The sequence below is a fragment of the Bos javanicus genome, chromosome 19, assembly GCF_032452875.1.
Source record: "Bos javanicus breed banteng chromosome 19, ARS-OSU_banteng_1.0, whole genome shotgun sequence".
NCBI classification, from domain to species: Eukaryota; Metazoa; Chordata; class Mammalia; order Artiodactyla; family Bovidae; genus Bos; species Bos javanicus.
In genome coordinates this window covers 55,257,243-55,273,550 of record NC_083886.1, presented here as the reverse complement: position 1 = coordinate 55,273,550, position 16,308 = coordinate 55,257,243, and the positions used below count along the sequence as shown (strand labels likewise).

Below are 16,308 nucleotides of genomic sequence, written 5' to 3'. Positions count from 1 at the left end.
CTGCGGGAGGACACACCCGGGTCAGGTGGGGTCCACACGGGCGCCCTGGTGGGGCCAGGCCATCCTTGCTGGCTGCTTCACGGGTGGAGGATAGGGGTGGGCCCTAAGGCCCCTGACTGCTCTGCGCTGGTCTGTAAAGTCGGGTAGAGAATGCTTGCTTGTCTTTGCTTTGAATGCAACTGTATCACGTAAGTATAGGATACAAGTCAAATTACTGATACTTCTTCCAAATAAAATATTCCCCAATATAATTCCTGTGCAATTATTAACATTTCCTCATCGTCTACACATCCCAGACTCTCCAAAAACAACCTGTGAAGGGGGAGGGGGTGTTTAGCAAAGCCTTTCTGAAAGCAGGTGGCCCTAGGGAAAGGCAGACTCAGCCCTGAGTCTGAATGCTAGTTCTCTCTGGGCAGGTGAGATTTTAACTGGTCTTTGCTAAGCAGGTGGCTCTGAGCAGAGAGGCTTCTGGAAGCTAAGCAGTGTCCTCCTCCCCGGCTCAGGCCTGCGAGCACCACCCGGAGGCCAAGTGCTCTGTGGGGGTGGCAGGCCTGGGGCCAGAAAGCCAGATCAGGGGCAGACATCTGTCGAGGGGTCCCAGTGGGGAAAAGTGTGGGTGAAAAGCACAGGAGGGGTCCCGGGGGAGGGGTCCCACCTGCGTGAAGAGGTCCAGGGCCTTGTGCAGGTTGGCGTACATGCCCGTGGGCGGCTCGTTGGTGATCTTGATGGCGTTCTCCAGGATGCCCTGGGGGATGATGTGGCTCTCGGGGCTGGGGGCCGGCTCGGCGCTGATGAACACGCGGTAGTCATCGTGGCTGCCGGCGCTGTGCCTCTCCAGCTTCTTGTCCAGGGTGCTCAGCCACCGGGCTACCAGGTGGATATTCTGAGGCCAAGACCAGGGCTCAGTGCCTGCACGCTCCTCCCCAGGACAGGCCCCTCCGCAGCGGTCCCGACCCTGCCGTCTGCCCTTCCCCGGGGCGCTGGCCACACTGGGTCATCTCACCCAGTGACTGAGGCCCCGGAGTCGAGGCTGGTGCTCAGTTAATTCAGGGCCTCCAGCCTCGGTGAGTCTTTCCCACCCTCCACCCAGCATCAGGGCTGGGTCCCTGATGCTGGGTTACATGGTCCCCGCCCCTCCTCTGAGAGGCTTGGGTGGAAAGCAATGACCTGGAGAAAAGGCTACCCTCGTGCACTGTTGGTGGGATTGTAAATTGGTGCAGCCCCTGTGGGTAGCAGTTTGCAGGTTCCTCGCAGAAAATGAAGCATAGAACTATGTTGTGACCCAGCAACCCCAATTCTGGACATTTATCCAAGAAAATGAAAACGCGATTCCAAAAGATACACGTAGCTGTGTTCACAGCTGCATTGTCTACAGCTGCCAAGGTGTGGAAGGAACCTAAGTGCCCGTCAGTAGGTGAGTGGATAGAACAGAAGCACAGCAAAACACGAAGGAACGATGAGCACTGGATGGGGTGACTATGTGGGTAAATTTAAAAATATCTCTTGACTGTAACAAGCAATAATGTATCATGGTATTTAAAATATAAAATCAGAGTGCATGATAATATCAAAAAAGATGTGGTGTATATATGTAACACACACACACACACACACACACACACACACACACACAATGGAATATTACTCAGCCCTAAAAAAGAACGAAATTTTGCCATCGGCAACAACGTGGCCAGTCCTAGAGAATATGCTTCAGTGAAAGAAGTCAGACAGAGAAAGACAAATACCATATGATTTCATTTACGTGTGGAATCCAAACAACAAATGGACAAACGTAACAGTCATAGATGAAACAAACAGGTGGTTGTCAGAGGGGTGGTGGGAGGAGAGAAATGGAAGGGCGATTACGAGGCGCAGATTTCCAGTTACAAAACAGATGAGTCACAGGCATGGTGGGGAAGGTGAGGTAATGTCTTTCCTGACAGATGGTAACTGGACTTACAGTGGAGATCGTTTTTGTAAAAGAAAATGAACTAAGAGAAGGACTTAAACCCGGGGTCCCCACACGGGGCCGGGCCAGGCCCCGTGGACTCAGGTCTGCCCTGCTGCGGGGTCTGCCAAACCCGGGGCGGACCAGGGTGGGGACTTGGACAGGCTGCAGGGCCAAGGACGGGCGGTCGAGCCAGCACAGGGAGGAGGGGGGATGTCTTTCTCACTGTTGAAGGATCCACACTTGCAGCACCAGGACAGCGGTGACGCCCCAGGCCACCTGCTGACCAGGCGGAGCCGTGCTTGGTGTGGGAGACTCCTGCCCCGAGCCCTGCTCCAGAGGCTGCAGGAGTCCCAGCCAGGCTGGTGAACGCGAATCCCTTCCTTCTGGCCTTCAGGCCAATCCCCTCGGGTGCTGAGGCCCTGGGGAGCCCTCCCACCAGGGGCACGGGCGTCCCCTACCCACAGGGGCGTGGGCACCCTCTCCCCCGCACCTGGAGGATAACCCAGTGTCCGTTCGCCGCCGCCACGTCCAGGGCATTCTCGGCCACCACCTCTTGTCCCTGCCCCAGGGACACGTTATGGAGTTTCCCGTTGTCTATGGTAAATCCCAGTTTTTTCCCTGAAGAAAAACAGGAAAAGCACGGGGAAGGCTGAATGACAAAAACAGAGGTTCCGTGATCCACAGCTTGGAATTCCATACCCTCTTTTAAAATTTGACAAAAGGTCAAAGTGTACTGCTTTGAAAGCCATCTCTAATAGGGACATGTCATAATTCGCAATGTTGTGCAACCGTTTCTCTGGTTCCAGGACATTTTCATCGTCTGAGAAGGAGACCCTGTACCCATCCTGCTGCCCCTACCCCGCAGCGTCTGGGGACCACTAATCTGCCTTCTGGCTCTATGGATTCGTCGTTTCAGAGACAAGGAATCGTAGAACATGGCTACTTGCCTCTGGCACAATGTTCTCTCTGCTGTCCATGTTGCAAGGGTGGGTCAGCGCTATTTTTTTATTGAAGGATAATTGCTTTACAGAATTTTGTTGTTTTCTGTCAAACCTCAACAGGAACCAGCCATAGGTATACTATATCCCCTGCCTTTTGAACCCCCCTCCCAGCTCCCTCCCATCCCACTCCTCTAGGTTGATAGAGAGCCCCTGTTTGAGTTTCCTGAGACAGACAGCCAGTTCCCGTTGGCTACTTAACACACGGTAATGCAAGTTTCCAGGTCACTCTGTCCATACACCTCAGCCTCTCCTCCCCTCCCCCATGTGCATAAATCAGCCTCTCCTCCCCTCCCCCACGTGCATAAATCTGTTGTCTGTCCGTTTCTCCACGGAGCCTTTCATGGATTCGCCTCGGTAGGATCAGCCATTCATCAGCTGGTGGGCCTGTAGGCCAGAAGATCTGCCTTCTGGCCGCTGTGAGAGCTGGTCCCTGTGAAGTGTGTGTTGGGGAATGTCCCTGGGAGTGGGCGTGCCAGGCCGTCCGGCAGTTCTGCGTGTGACTTAGGGAGGGACCACCGGCCATCTTTCCACCCCCTCGCGGTCCCACCAGCGGCACACAGGACCCCGGCAGCAGTCCTTGCTGCGTGTCAGGCACTTGCCCTGCTGCTGGGAGTAGAGGGGTCTCTCTCCATGCTTTGGACCCGTGATGCCGCCTCATGCTGGCCACACTTACCCAGGGCTTCCACGTCCTTCAGGGGGTCGACCCCCGGGGAGAGGATGAAGAAGATGGGGGTGGAGGGGCTGCTTTCCTCATAGGACTTGGAGAACTCGACGCTCCGGCCCTCCACGAACTTGCTGCCCATCTTCTCCTCCACAAAGTTCCTGAGGGGACAACACTCGGTCAGACCCAAAGGGGAGGGCCTGTTTCCCTGGGGGACTTTCTGAGGCAGAGAAGGGTCTCTAGGTGGAAAGCCAGTTTCTGCTGGCACCTCCTGTAAGCAGGGAGGCCGTGTGTGGTGTTTGCTTGGGGCGCCCTTGGCTCCCATCCACCTGCACATGGACAGGTGAGAGGCTCTTGCCCCCGCTTTCAAAGGTGTACAAGGCCAGCCAGGACGGGACTCAAGGTGCCATGGCGTCCAGGTGACCACACCTGCTCCCAAGGAAGAGGCCTGTCCCTAGAGACTTCCTGCTTCTGGCACACTTGTCCGCTCTCCAGACCAAGGCAGCAACAAGGAGCAGAACCCAGACCCATCTAAGGGTCCTGGTGATCTCCCAGGGGCCCGAGGAGGAAGGACATGTATATTAGAGCCGCCTCGACGAGCTCCAAGGACCATAAAACATGCACCTTCAGGAAAGTCACAGAAAAACCCCAAATTCTCTTCACATAAGCACCTCTCTCTTCCAAGCCCCAGGCTCTGTGTTGACCCTGACAAGGCTGGGGTCAGTTGAGGCCCCTCCTAGGGTGACTCTGGGCATCTCATCTCAGGTCTCTGCCCCTCCCTCTTGACCACAGGTGGCTGAGCTCACTGTGTCTGAATGAGCCACGGGAGCTAAACTTATGTCCAATGTGGTCTTGGAAAGGACGGCGGCCTCCTTAAGAGATGACTCCCAAGGGGTCAGCAACCTGAGGCTCTGAGCATCGTGAAGACCCTCAGGTGGGCCTGGTCATGTCAACGCACCCCTCGGAGTCAACAGGGAGTTAGCGGGCGGGCACCAGGTGGGCCTTCCTACTCCCGCAGGAGTGACATCTCTCATTGCACCCCACCCCCACCCCCACCCTGTGGCCTGGCCTTTACTGGCTTCTGCACAGACTCCTGAGTCGTTGCTGACCCCAGGCCAGGGCGGGGTTCCTGCTCAGTGTTGACCCCAGGCCAGTAGAGGGGTGTTCCTGCTCAGTGCCAACCCCAGGCTGGGGGGGTTCCTGCTCAGTGCTGACCCCAGGCTGGGGGGGCTCCTGCTTAAGGCCTCCAGTCGTGTTCAGCTCCTGCCTTTGAAATTGACCTGGAACGTCACTGTGGGGATCCCTGCCCAGGAAGGACGTCTGGGAGGTAGCAGGTCCCACCCCGGGGCAGGAATGTCACGAGCTCACTGCTGCTCCTGACGTGGCCGGGCCATGTGGTTACTCTGTGCGGACGAATTGATGACACAGAACAGCAGGCACCTGGTTCCGGTTGGGCTCTGCTGCTCTGGCGCTGCGTCATGGACACGTGGGTACCAGAGCCACCCTCAGTGGCCTGCTTGGTGCCAGGTGTACAGATCCGGCTGGTGTTTTGGGGGGCCTGATGCCAGCACCCTGTCTGTCATGGGCGAGTGACCTTCCTGGGGCCTGTGGACGGGAGGAGGGAAGGCACTGGGCTCCAGGGCTTGGTGGAGGGCCGAGTGAACCTGGTGGGAGGCTCTGGGGCGGCCGGCACCTGGCGCCCGGGCTCTTGCTGATTGTGTGTTATTATTCGCCATGGACTTGCACCTGGATCTCCTTGCTGTTGAGCTCCGCTCCCGTTTCACTGGGGAGGTGAATCTGCTCTCCTCGCCTCCATCACAGAGCGTGACATGGGAGCGCCTGGTGTTCATGGTCGCCCACATGGTCCCGGTGCCCTTTCTCCTGTGTGACTTGGGTGACTCACGAGCGCTCTGGGGGCAGTGGGCCTGGACACCCACACGTGCTCAGCTCTCCCGGCGGGCGGCGTCCCGAGGGATGGCCAGTGCCCTTCCCCTTGGTCTTCCTCAGACTTTGTCCATCCTTCCTCTGGCGCTGAGCCCAGGAGGGTCCTGCTCTCTCCCTGTGACGTGATGTCTGGCTTCACTCTACCTGCTTCCTCCTGCACCCAGAACCCCTCCGGGTCCTGTTCCTCTTTCGTCCCAGGAAAACAAAGCAAAACAGAAACGAACTGGTCCCTGAGCAACCGGTGGGTGTGAGTCAGGCCTTTGCTTTGTCAGAGGGGAATTCTACGAGGGACGTGGGCGTCTTTTGGGAAATCTGGTGGCTTTCAGGCCACTGGGACAAGTGGAAAACCAAGAAGCCTCTCCAAGAGAACGGGGCCTGCTTTGGTTCCTCCTTTCCCCACGACACCACAGTGGTCTGCCCGGGTTGGTGTGCGTGTGTTCCAGCGGCTGCTATTCCTGGAGTCTTTCTGTGCTCTGGGGAGTGAAAGGAGCCAGGAGCTGAAACTCAATGGTTAAGTTTCCGGTCCTGGAGGTGGTTCAGGTCCAGGGAGGTTGCTCACGAAATCACAACTGTTCCCTTTGCAAATGAGCCGTAAAAATAAAAGATTTACTTGAAGTCCAGTCACTGCGGCCACGCATGTCCTCCGATACTGATGGCTCTGCCAGTTCCCTCCCCACAGCATCCTACAAGGACCCCGTGTGGTTGCGCAGGCCATTAGCGCCCAGGCTTTTTTTTTTAATCTTGGCGGCAGACCCAGGGAGTCTTGTTTTCCTGTCACTTAGCTCAGGGTGTCCTCGCCCAGCATCGGGGGAGGCGGGGAGTCCCATTGGCCACCTTTGGAGACCCCAGTGCTCCGAGAGCTCAGAACGGGGATCGGTGGGCGGGGTGGGAGTGGCAGGGGCCCGGGGCGGGGCGCTCACTTGACGGCATAGGTCATGCGGTCGGGCCGCATGCAGCGCACCATGCACAGCTTCTGCAGCGCCGTCTTGTTCTTCCACTCCTTGGGGAAGATCTCCTTTTCTGGGGCTTCCGACTCCACCAGCTTCTTCCACCGCTTGGCAGACCCCTCAATGTCGTTGTCTAGGTTCTTGAACTCATCCATCTCCGAGAGGGCCTGGGGGCAGACCACACTTTCAGCTCTCCCCTGTCTGTCCCAGGGGGGCACCCTGCCCCTAGGCTCTGGGAGATGCCTGACGGATCAAACGATGAGCTGCTGGGGGCTGGAGGCAAACCAGAGAAAGCGCTGGGATGAGGGAGGAGGAATCTGATCTAGGGATGTGACTCTCGGCTGCTTTTCTGGATGGGGGGGCTTTGGAATGTTGTGGGGGGCCTGCTCATCCCAGGGGACCACCTTTCTCTGGTCGTTTTGACTCAGACCTTGACATTTTGCACACTTGCCTGGAGGTGAGTAGGGGGATCAGTTTGCCACCTGCAGGGGTGTGATGATGGACCTGCTATGACCCAGTAGGATGGCAGGGTCCCCGTGAGCTGGCAGGCAGCCCATCACTCCCCAGTCCTTCCCCATTCTCCTAAACGTCCGGCTCCGAGCGCCTAGTAAACACACTCGGGCTGGGCAGGAAAGAGAGCGAGGCAGGGAGAGAACGCGGTGTTCAGGGTCTGAGACCAACCTTGATGCCGCCCCAGCCCTGGTGCTGCAGGAAGTCCACGGGCGACACGACCCCGGCCTTGAACGGGAACCGCAGGAGGAAGTCCAGCTCCACTGGGTTCAGCTCCTTCTTCATGGACAAGACCTGAGAGGTGGGGGGCTGGCTTAGCTGTTGTGCCGCAGCTGTGTGGGGGGCGGGGGGTGGGCGGACAGGGGTGCACGCCCCCCACTTGCAGGGGAAACACTGACCAGCCCCTCGTTTGTTTTTTATTGGGTCGGCCAAAAAGTTCGCTTGGGTTTTTCCCTCCGCTTCGATGGCTCCCATCAGGGCTCCTTCCCTGGGATGAACTCAGGGGTGTCCCAGGGCAGTGCCTCAAACCCATTGGTCACCAGGAATGGTGTTAAAGTGGGGGCTTGGAGCCACTGGGTCTGAGTCGGAGCCTGAGGCTCTGCATCTCCAGCACCCCCGAAGTGTCCCCTGCACCCCCCCACCTCGCCCCTGGGGGTTCCTCGTGTCCAGGTCCCAGGGCACCGAGGCCGGACGTTACCTGAAACGCCACCTGTGCGAGGAAGATGAGCTTGTCGCGCTCGAAGAGCCCGCGGGCCGTGTACATGAACACCGAGTAGGTGATCTCGTCCGTCAGGTTGATCACGCGCTGTTTGACCTCGTCGGCGGGGGTGGTCTTCAGGATGGCCTTCTCGAACACCACGTTGAAGGCCTGGGGGTGTCACCGGAGGCAGGGGCTTGGGCACGGCCCCGGAGCCTGCTCCACGCCGCCCATGCTGGCTCTGGTTGGTTTCCGTTGGGGTTCGGGGTCTGGGGGCACTGCTCGGACCCTCACTCCCTGGGCTGGTGCTGGTCAGACCTGGTGCCCCGACTCCCGCCCCTCACGGACACCTGCAGCCCGGACCCGAGGGCCGCAGCCCCGGGCCTGGAGGCAGCCGCACCTTGAGTGAGAACTGGTAGATGGGGTTGATCTTGTTGAGGTCGTTCAGGATGAAGTACAGCAGGGATGCCCTCGCTGCGGCCGGCCGGTAGTTCTCTCTCGCCTCGTTGATTTTAACTTCTGTGATTTTTGCCTCTTGCACCTTGAAACAAGCAGTCACAAACCAAAGTCACTTAGGGCGGAAGACCTAAGTAGACTTTCTCCAAAGACAGGCAGATCGCCTAGAGGCACATGGAAATATGCTCACCGTTTCTGACTGTTAGAAAAAAATACACATCAAAACCACAATGAGGTGTCACCTCACACCAGACAGAATGGCCTTCATTAAAAATTTAGCCTACAAGTCCTGGAGAGGGTGTGGAACAAAGGGAAACCTTTGCTGCTCCCACTGTTGGTAGAAATGTAAGTTGGTGCAGCCGTGATGGAGAACAGTACGGAGAGTCCTCAAAAAACTTGAAAGAGAACTACCATATGATCCAGGAATCCCACTCCTGGGCATATAACTAGACAAACCATAATTCGAAAACATGCATGCACCGCTGTGTTTATAACAGCACTATTCACAACAGTCAAGACATGGAAATGACCTAAATGTCCATCAGCAGATGAAGATGACGTGCCTGGTGGGCATCCGTGCCCCCCACCCTGTCCTGGGGCCCCGGTGAGGCTGTGACTTCTCTTCTCAATGACCGTCAGCCCACCTGCCATGCCCGCTGTGTGCTATGGCTGGGGGTACGCGGGGGTGGGTCCCTGAGACGGTTTCTTACTTTCTCCTCAATCTCACTGGCCGTATGTTTGGTGGTCTCCAGGTTCTCCACTAAGGCAGTGTCTCCCAGAAAGTTCCCCGATGCGGCCGACAGCCGGGCCAGCAGAGAATCTTCCAGCTCTTTCAGAACAATCTTAAATTCATTCTGGGACTTGGTGAGATTCGCCTGCGAGAGGGGCAGAGACCCGGGAAGGGAACTCAATTGCTGGCACGGCCTGGCCTCCCCATCTTGGGGGCGCTCGGGGGTTCAGAGCCTCTCAACAGCTTAGCCGAGGCCCCTTCAGCTGCCTGTCATGAGCAGTCAGCAAGGGTGTGGGAACCACAGTGGGAGATGTGGGGGCCGGGGACCCCTGAGAGCCCACGGGTGTGGCTCAGACAGCCCAGGAGGGGACTGGTACACTGGGGCTGGTAGCAGAGACATTCTTGTGGGGCAGGAGTTCAGTGCTTTTGGGCGTCCGGGGCACCACTGTGGACTCCTGTTCTCTCAGTGAAGTTGTCACTTGATTTAGAATCAGGTTTGGGGGTAGCTGGGGAGGAGGAGTGACTCATTTTGTTGTACAAAGCACACTCGGTGTGACAAGCGGGGGCCCCTTCAGAGTCACCGGACGTGTGGGTCTTGGAGACCTGCCCCCTCGGTCCGAGCCGCCGCCCGCCCTGCTCCTCCCGTCCCATCGCACCTTTAGCTGCTCCAGGTCTGGGCGCTCCTTCGCCACCACGGCGGCCAAGAGCTGGTCCTCCAGCCCGTCCCTGGTGACCAGGAAGTTGATCAGGGTGCACTGGGCCTGCATCTCGGGCTTGTAGTGGGGGTTGAAGTACTTGGTGTGCAAGATCAGACGGAAGTTGGGGTGGTACTCCACCTCCTTGTCGCCGATCTTAATGTACCTGTGGTCCGTGGAGGGAGGTATTAGGAGGGCCCCCCCAACCCCGGGTGACCTCGGGACAGCAGCACAGACTCCCTTGGGACTCCTGCCAGCCCGGGAGGACAGTCTGGACTTCTAAATGAAATGTTTCACTATAAAGCTGCTTAGAATGAAGGTCTTCCAGAAGCCATCTGCACAATTTCCCACTTAACCAGGAAACCATTTCCCTCTAATGCACATGAAATTGGGACTTCCTGGTAGTCCAGGGGCTAAGAATCTGCCTTCCAAAGCAGGGGATGCGGGCTCGATCCCTGGCTGGGGAACTAAGATCCCACCTGCAGAGGGACAGTTAAGCCCTCAAGCCTCAACTAAGATCCGATGCAGCCAAAATAACAAAAGGAAAAAATTTTTAATAAAAAAACACATAAAATCATGGTGTATTGTGTCGGGGCTCACCCTGATGAATAATCTGTAACTTGGGAAAAAAGAAAACAGAAGACCTTTCCTTCTTGGGGTGCCACCGGCCTTTCTAGAGAAAGCACCTGCTTTTTCTCTGGCTGGTCTGTTCTGGTCTTATAGGAGAGTTCACTCAGCCCTGGCTGCATGTCTTACTCATGTGGGAGCCTCTGAGGAAACACTCAGGCCTGGGATGCACCCCAAGGCCATTAACGTCAGAAACACACTGGCCCCCAAATTCAGAACACCAGGACATCCAGGAGCTCCCTGGGCTAATCTGATGAACAGCCAGGAATGTGGGCTGGCTCGTCCTTGGTGGGGGCTGCTTCTCTCTGGCTCTCCCCTCTGCTACCCCATTTCTGGCTGAGCTCACTTTTGGGGGGGCCTCTAATTTCACCCCTGGGTATCACCACTCAAGCCAGGCCTTCCTCAGAATCTAGCATATCACCACATTTGTCATCTCTATTCTGGGCTTCTGCCCACAGCCCTGCAATTATAGGCGGCTCAGGTCGACTCCGACATTTACATTTTTAAAGCTGATTTACGTTTTTATGTTAGAAAAGTAACATAAGTTCAGTGCATCAACCAATGAATGGATAAACAGAATGTGGCAGATCCACAGAATGGAATATTATTCAGCTGTAAAAAGAAAGAAGTATGCATACTTACTACAGCTTGAAAAGATACTCAGAGAAACCGGGCGTGAATGTCCTAAATGCCACTGGATTGGTTACTTTTGGTTAACTTACGTTATATGAATCTCAGCTAAATAGGAAGAAATAGTAATACTGGTTCAAGATTTGCAAAATGCATGAAAACAGGAGAAAAGATGACCATGAAGGATGGCCGTCTGCAGGCGATCGCTGATGCCGTGTTGGTGTAGGTCTTCCTCCCTAACTGGGATGTGGACCTACCACTGCTCTCCCGGCGGCCCCTCCCAGGGGGCTTCCCCGCTCACGCCCGTCAGCGTTGTGCTGAAGCCCCTGCGGCTCCGAGGAAAGCAGAGGCTCTGCCCTTCCTCTCCGTCCGGAGGCCAGACCTCGGTGCTGAGGACCTTCACGTGGGGGGACCTGTCACTCACTTTCCCTTTTTGATCGTGTTCCTGCCCAGCAGGGGGTCCAGAACCGGGTCGATGGTCTCGCCAATGTTCTCAATGAGCAAGGTGTCCCCTTCTGAGATGGCCTGCTCGATGATGTCCAGATAGCTGTGGGCACAGCATCAGGTCGTGAGGGCCTCGGGGCCCGGTGACCACGCAATCGTGTGCCCCAGGAGGGACAGGAGAGGTGACTGAAGGGCCAATAGTTCGTTCCTCCCCAGAGGGTCCTTCCGGAGGGGAGCACAGGGCTCTCTGTGTGAATCACCCCCAGGTGGGGAGGTTTGAACATGGAACTGCTTTGTGGCTGCAGAGCTAAACGTTCCACATCTGTGTTTCCTCTCACTGCCCCGCACCCTGGGAAGGCTCTCAGCAGCTGTGTTATGGGCACTGCTTCCCATCTATGAGAAGAGATGGCAAGACGACCGGCCGCAGCCTCCCAGCCAGCCAGTGGCCAGGCAGGACCACCGCGGGTGGGGGTTGAGGTGTCAGCGCTGCCCCTGCAGGAGCGGCAGTGAACGGGGAGAGAGGAGCAGCGAGTTCGATTCTTCACTGTCTGTGCTATTCCCCGGGGTCTAAGAACTAAGAAAATCCGAGCCCCCGTGGGCCAGTGTTTGTTTCCAGAGACCCGTCCATTCATTTAACAAGTGAAAGCCTCTGAGTGGGCTTCGCAGACTTCTGGCTGAGCTAACAGGCTGGCACCGCCTCTGGAGCCCCCACCCCACCCGCCTCGGTGACCACGCACCTCTTCTGTCCCAGGCGGATGGCCTTCAGCTCGCTGCCGTATTTGTTTTTGATCCACTTGATGCCCTGCAGCTGGGCATCCACGATGAGGGGCCAGCGCTCCGTGTTGCACAGGATGGTGGCGTTCTCCGTGGACATGCGGTCGCTGGGGAGCCCCTGGTTGTTCCAGGTGGCCACATCTGCGTCGTCGGTCAGCAGGGTCAAGGGGTCCAGACCCTTCGTGATTGGGATCGGGACCTGCCGAGGGGGGCGGTGTGGCCTGACTCACTGCTCGGGCGGAAGCGGCTCTCTGAATAACACGTGGGCCACAGGGGCAGATAGCCGCTCGCAGCAGCTTGGGACCTGGCCAGAAAGGATGTCAGCATCGTCCGCGCCAGGCCACCCTCTGCACCCTGGCTACCCTACAGCCTCTGCCTTGTTCATCGCAGGAGCGACGGTGAGACCTGGCTGGTTCTGCCCTCCCCTCCCCCACAGACCTCCCCAGACGTCCTGATGAACACCACGGGACCTCTTACCTTTAAATGGTTTATGTAAGGGATCCAGAACCTCTCCATCAGCTCGTTGCGGTACTTCTTGGTGAAGTAGCCCACGTAGGAGACGAAGGCAGAGATCAGCAGGACGTCGCCGCACAGCGTGATGCCCTGGCCTTTGAAGCTCTCCACCGACTCGGCCCAGCGGACGTTTTCTGACGCCAGTCCTCCCACTAGCCTGAGGTGGGGGCCGGGGGTCAGTGGACGAGAGAGGAGCCCGTGCTCCCGGCGGGAGGGAGGGCAGGCTGGAGGGACGGGAAAGGTGTGCTTCCATCTGTACCATGGACCTCGTGGCTTCAAAGCCTTCCTTTGCTCAGTGGTTCAGGAGCGAGTGTGCTTTGTGGGGAGTTTGGGGGAGAAAACGCTTTAGGGAAGCAAAGCTAATGTTTTCTGGGTGCGGTTGGGGACGCCGAGCTTCTGTCCCCAGGGTGCTGGCCTCACATGCACTCTATGCTATCTGACCACGTGACCTGACCACCGAGGCCACTGCCTGGACACTGCTGAGCACATGCTTTGGGCAGCGGCTAGTCCATTGGCGGCCACCTGGCCCCGCGTGGGGTGGGGACTCCAGGCTGTGCTTCGTGCTTCTCAGGCCACTAGCCCGAGGGCTGGTCCCCAACCCTGAACAGCACACCCAGCGTCCGAGAGCAGGGCCAGGTTTGCAGAAGTACAGATGCCCGATTAGGCTCATGGAGGTGTGTCTCTGGCATCACCTGAGCAGCCCTTCTTCCGGGTGACCGAAAGACCACCTTTGACTGTCCCAGCAGAGCTGAGTCCACATCCCACCGGAGGCCAGGTAGGCAGCCTTGGGACCTCCCAGCGTTAATCCTCACGACTCTCTGTGCTCAGAAAGTGGGGGCTGCACCTGGGGCTTATCCCCCAAGAGGCCGTTCTGTGGGCTCATCCCTTTTGGGGGTGGTGGGTCTGAGGACAGGATGGGTCTTGTGATGGGGTGTGGGGGCGAGGTACCTGTTAGCCAGCGAGATCACCCTATTGGTGGCATCAGCCTCCTGCTGGCACTTGATCTTCTCGGCCGTCGCTTTCTCAAATGCCGACGTCAGGTTGCTCAGATTGGCGTTGAGTTCCTGGAAAGACAAGGTGGGAAGGCCCTGAAATCGGGATGCCCCTGGCTCTCCCGGGAGTAGAGGCAGCTGAGCCCTGGGAGGGGCTGAGATCCCCGAGGGGCCTGAGGGCCACAAGCACGGCCGAGGCAGGCGGCCTCCAGGGTGTTCCGGGCCCCACATCAGATGCTCAGTAACTGACAGGGGTGGCCAGGCCAACCCCTCTCAGGCGGAGGTGGTGGCCCGCCGCAGCCGCGGGCCGCACTCACGGCAATCTTGTTCTTGATGCGGGAGAGCTTCTCCTGGGCCTCGGCCAGCTCAGCGTTGGCCTCCTCCAGGGCCTGCCTCTTGGGGGCCACGTCGCAGTAGACCTCGTAGAAGCGGACGATGTTGATGCACCAAGAGCACAGGCCCGCTGCAGCCGCGGACTTGGAGCGGATGAACTCGGGGTCGAAGGTCGGGTTGCCTTGGTAGGGCCTGGGGAGCGAGTGACAGCAGGCTGGGGACACAGGCTCCCGCCACCCTGCACCTGCCTGCAGCTCCGCATCTGTCTGCGACTCCAGTGCCCATTACGAGCCGTAGGAGGAGCAGAACGTTTAACTTACTATCTCCTGGCATCTTCATGATCACAGAAAGAAGAAGATAAGACTGAAACTCAGAACTCTGGCCTCTGGAGTGGAATTAAGGGTATGAAAGGGAAGAAAGTGAAAGTCGCGAGTTGTGTCCGACTCTTTGCGACCCCACGGACTGTACAGTCCATGGAGTTCTCCAGGCCAGAATACTGGAGTGGGTAGCCTTTCCCGTCCCAAGCCAAGGACTGAACCCAGGTCTCCCGCACTGCAGGCAGATTCTTCACCAGCTGAGCCACAAGGAAAGCCCAAGAATACTGGAGTGGGTAGCCTATCCCTTCTGCAGCGGACCGTCCCGATCCAGGAACTGAACCAGGGTCTCCTGCGTTGGAGGCAGATTCTTTACCAACTGAGCTATCAGGGAAGCCTATGAAAGGGAAAAGAAGTAGTGATTTCAAGATGAAGAAAAGCTGCTGCTTCCCCCCCTTAACTCTCTGTTCCCTGCTGCTTCTATAGCTGGTCTTGCTTTCATGCTGCAACCACTCCGGCCCTCAGCAAGAAAACTGGTGTTGGGGGGATGGCAACTTGCCCAGATTTATGCCCACAGGAAGTGTCGGAACCAGTGCCCAGTTTTCCAGCATCACCGGTGAGGCTCAGGCTCTACATACAGGTGAGACTTCAAAGAGGTGACGTTAAGGTGTTATCTTACAAAAGTGATGAGGAACAGTGCCCGCAGATGCAGCTAAGAAGCTCTAGAAACTAGTGTTTTTAAAATAATGGTGACATCATTGAGCGTTAACAGACTGAGCTGTCTGCAGAAGGAATTCTGAATGGATGATTCAAAAATCATAACTGAAGTGTGATTTGAGTTTAGGTGGGGAACACAGCCCATCACGTCCTCTATCTGGCATTTTTTACACTCTGTTTAGGCGGTGGGTCTGCATCTGTTAAGCACACTCCAGACAGCATGGGGAGGTGGCAGTTGCAAAGTTTGCTGGGTGACAAGGAGAAGACATTTATCATGGCACTGTTTATGATGGCAGAAGCGGAGACAGCCTAGACCCTCAACAGTGCAGGTATAGTTAAGTAAATTACAATTCATCTGTGGTTAAAAAAAAAAAAAAAAGAAACAGATCAAGTGTTTTGACAAGATAGGGAAAAGATTTTTTTCTCCTGCAATGTTAAGTAAAAAATAAAAAGCAGAACAGATAATTGCATATACACAGTATTCTTTCAACTACCAGGGGGAAATCTTTAGAAAAAAGACTGAAAGGAAACATGCCAAATGTTAACACAGACCACCTCCTGGAGGCGAGTCTGGAAGTGTTTCTCTTGAACTTCACACTATTCCTTAGTCATCAAATGCTTTTCATTCGTCCAGCTCTCTTCTGATACAGATGGAACCGAGAGGCTGGGGTCTCACCTGGGCTCACTGGGGTCATGGGAAGGCCTCCCTTTCTCGCTTGGGGTCAGGTCAGCTTGGCCCTGAACTTGGGTTGGGGGGGATGGCTAGGCACAGAGTGCTCACAAGTGTGTGCGTGCTAAGTCACTTCAGTTGTATCCGACTCTTTGTGACCCCGTGGACTGTCGCCCCCAGGCTCCTCTGTCCATGGGATTCTCCAGGCAAGAGTACTGGAGAGGATTGCCGTGCCCTCCTCCACGGGATCTTCCTGACCCAAGGAGCGAACCTGTGTCTTTTACGGCTCCTGCGTTGGCAGGCGGGGTTCTTTGCCACTGGCGCTACCTGGGAAGCCTGCTCACAAGTGCAGTGCTCACCAATGCTGGTGTTACTGGATTTACGGGGCAAGGTGTGGAAGCGCCCACTCTACATATCCTTTCCAAGTCCCACCTCAAGACGGACTAGGACCTGGGGCCCTTTGCTGCAGTGACTGCACCTGGACAAGTGTCTCCTTGAGCAACAAATGCAAAGAAACTATAAGGGACTAAAAATAACTACATGCGTGCACAGCTGGGACAAATTATGAACAAGACACAAAAAGGCTAAAACCCACTGCTACTTCTAAAGTGCCTGGAGCAAAAGCAGGGTCCTGTGCTGATCCCTGCACGCAGCACCACCCAGGGGGTGGGTAGACCACCCCTCTGACCCTACCCTCACCCC

At 56.7% G+C, this 16,308-nt stretch overlaps 2 protein-coding genes across 10 annotated transcripts in view; one reads left to right on the top strand and one right to left on the bottom strand.

Moving 5' to 3' along the window:
* DNAH17 (dynein axonemal heavy chain 17) overlaps positions 1 to 16,308 on the bottom strand; it is a 94,733-nt gene that overhangs the window by 7,360 nt on the left and 71,065 nt on the right. For 5 of the 6 annotated variants that reach the window (XM_061389837.1, XM_061389833.1, XM_061389835.1 and 2 more), the window contains 14 exons: positions 13,890 to 14,097; positions 13,529 to 13,644; positions 12,545 to 12,737; positions 12,031 to 12,266; positions 11,274 to 11,396; positions 9,554 to 9,758; positions 8,878 to 9,042; positions 8,112 to 8,252; positions 7,712 to 7,882; positions 7,186 to 7,308; positions 6,478 to 6,671; positions 3,626 to 3,774; positions 2,442 to 2,569; positions 656 to 883 (listed from right to left, as the gene is read on the bottom strand). In XM_061389837.1, coding sequence (XP_061245821.1) covers positions 656 to 883; positions 2,442 to 2,569; positions 3,626 to 3,774; positions 6,478 to 6,671; positions 7,186 to 7,308; positions 7,712 to 7,882; positions 8,112 to 8,252; positions 8,878 to 9,042; positions 9,554 to 9,758; positions 11,274 to 11,396; positions 12,031 to 12,266; positions 12,545 to 12,737; positions 13,529 to 13,644; positions 13,890 to 14,097 — 2,380 coding nt within the window. The remainder of the gene's footprint in view (positions 1 to 655; positions 884 to 2,441; positions 2,570 to 3,625; positions 3,775 to 6,477; positions 6,672 to 7,185; positions 7,309 to 7,711; positions 7,883 to 8,111; positions 8,253 to 8,877; positions 9,043 to 9,553; positions 9,759 to 11,273; positions 11,397 to 12,030; positions 12,267 to 12,544; positions 12,738 to 13,528; positions 13,645 to 13,889; positions 14,098 to 16,308) is intronic. The other variant, XM_061389836.1, reaches the window with a different exon arrangement.
* Positions 1 to 16,308, top strand: part of PGS1 (phosphatidylglycerophosphate synthase 1) — a 67,290-nt gene that overhangs the window by 43,366 nt on the left and 7,616 nt on the right. For 2 of the 4 annotated variants that reach the window (XR_009731158.1, XM_061389849.1), the window contains exon 10: positions 12,458 to 15,319. The exons of the other annotated variants lie outside the window; for them this stretch is intronic. The gene's annotated coding sequence lies outside the window, so the exon portion shown is untranslated. Of the gene's footprint in view, positions 1 to 12,457; positions 15,320 to 16,308 lie in introns of those variants that run through there. 4 annotated transcript variants of the gene reach the window in all.